Raw genomic sequence first — 1,682 nt, forward strand, 5'->3', positions numbered from 1 at the left:
CATTTGTCACTCTGCCCTCCTACCAGCAGCTGGGAAGTCCCATCTCCGCCCAGGCCCTGTTCCAGAAACATCCGAGCAGGGAGATTCCCCAAGGACCAATCTGACCAGTGCCCCGTCTGCAAGCAGGCATTGCTGTTTCATCTCAGACATCCAGGAGGGAGGACCTGGCCTTGTTGCTGTCCTCACTGCGCAGCTCAGGAAGTCCCTCGTTATGTCTAGCTTAAGTTTCTCCTGCTCCACTGGCAATTGGGAGACAATGAAAAAAAAAAACCACAACAGATCTCCGCTCATCACCTATTTGATAAAAACTGTCCCTAAAATCCTGCCTCCTGCCCTTTCATCACCTGCTCGGGCTTCCCCTCTTCAGGCTAAATACATACAACTGTGCGTCATCATTGCCTTTTCTTCTCCGATTCAGTTCCTACCACTATGGAGTTGTCATAGTTTTTCCTCGAGAAAGGTGAGGCCCATCCATCCAGAGGAAAGGGCATTTCCGCACTGAAACAGGGCCCAGGGAAGAGGCAGACCCTCCCTGACCCCCAAACCCAGGCCCAGGCCCTGTGTCTCCCTCCTTCCAGAGACCACAGCCAGCCTGGGTCCCCAGGGCCTCGGGCAGCTGATCTGCTTCAGTGATGAAATCCCAGCCGCTGGGCCCTCAGGAACAGGAGAGGGCGGCTGTCCTGGACCTCAGCTGGGGCCCCGCCTCCCTCCCTCCAGCAGCCACCTCCCCTCCTGGTCCCCTTCACCTGCTTCTCTCCGGCTGCAAACAGACCCTAACTTCACCCCTTCTGGGTCCAGTCCTCTCTCTGGGGCCCTTTCACAGCAGGACCCCTTGTCTGCTGTCCTGACTGACCACTCCAGCCCTTCCAATCGGGTCTCCCCTACCCCCCAAACTGCTTTCGTCCTGGCCACCCCTGACCTCAGAGTGAGCCCTGCATTGCTTGGTCCTCAGCCCTCATCCCGCTTGCTCGGCCAAAGACATGTGTCCTCATGGCTCCCCCATTCCCCTGGAAGCCCCTGCCTCGTGGCCTCCAGGGCACCCCAACGCTCTGAATTTCCTCCCTGGATGCTCTTTCTGCCCCCTTGGCTGGGTCCTATGCGGGGAGCCCCCGAGCTCCCTGGTGGGACCCCTTCCCCTCCTCCCCATCGCCCCCCACACCCATCACTCTCTCCTTAAGGGGCCTCCACTGCTCTCCTGCTTTAAACGCCAGCAGCAGCGAGGGTAGTCCGGGCACTCTCTCAGGGCACCCCCCACTCACAGGAACAGATGGGGAAACTGAGGCCGGCAGAGAGGAGCGAGGAGCCCCCGCTGGGACCTGAAGCCTGGCCTCCTCGTGCCCAGGGCGCCGGAGCCTCAGGACTTCGCATCCCAGGGGCTCCCCACACACACACAGACCCCGCCCCCAGATCACAGCCTCTCTCTGGACCTCAAAGGCTCTCGGGGGCCCAGAAGTTCTACCCGTGTCCCCAAGCCCCCTCTTCTCCTGGAGTCACAGCCCGCCAGGGGGCTCCCCAACCTCCGGATGCCCCCTGTCCAGCTACCTACCTTCCATTCAGATCCCGGGACCCCCCGGGGAAACCGAGGCAGCCCTTCCTCAGCCCCGCGGCGGCCAGAAGGGCTCAGGAGCCGGTGTCTGAGTCCTGCGGGCGGGACCCTAGGCGCCCGCCCTCTCCCGGCGCCG

General features: G+C 61.8%; 1 protein-coding gene across 1 annotated transcript in view; it reads right to left on the reverse strand.

The window, feature by feature from the left end:
• NOD2 (nucleotide-binding oligomerization domain containing 2) overlaps nt 1–1,674 on the reverse strand; it is a 23,089-nt gene extending 21,415 nt beyond the window's left edge. The window contains exon 1 of the mRNA XM_014528398.1: nt 1,547–1,674. Within this exon, the coding sequence (XP_014383884.1) occupies nt 1,547–1,553 (7 nt within the window). The 5' untranslated portion in view covers nt 1,554–1,674. The remainder of the gene's footprint in view (nt 1–1,546) is intronic.
• Between the last annotated feature and the right edge of the window lie 8 nt (nt 1,675–1,682).

This window comes from Myotis brandtii, unplaced genomic scaffold (genome assembly GCF_000412655.1).
Source record: "Myotis brandtii unplaced genomic scaffold, ASM41265v1 scaffold633, whole genome shotgun sequence".
Classification (NCBI taxonomy): domain Eukaryota; kingdom Metazoa; phylum Chordata; class Mammalia; order Chiroptera; family Vespertilionidae; genus Myotis; species Myotis brandtii.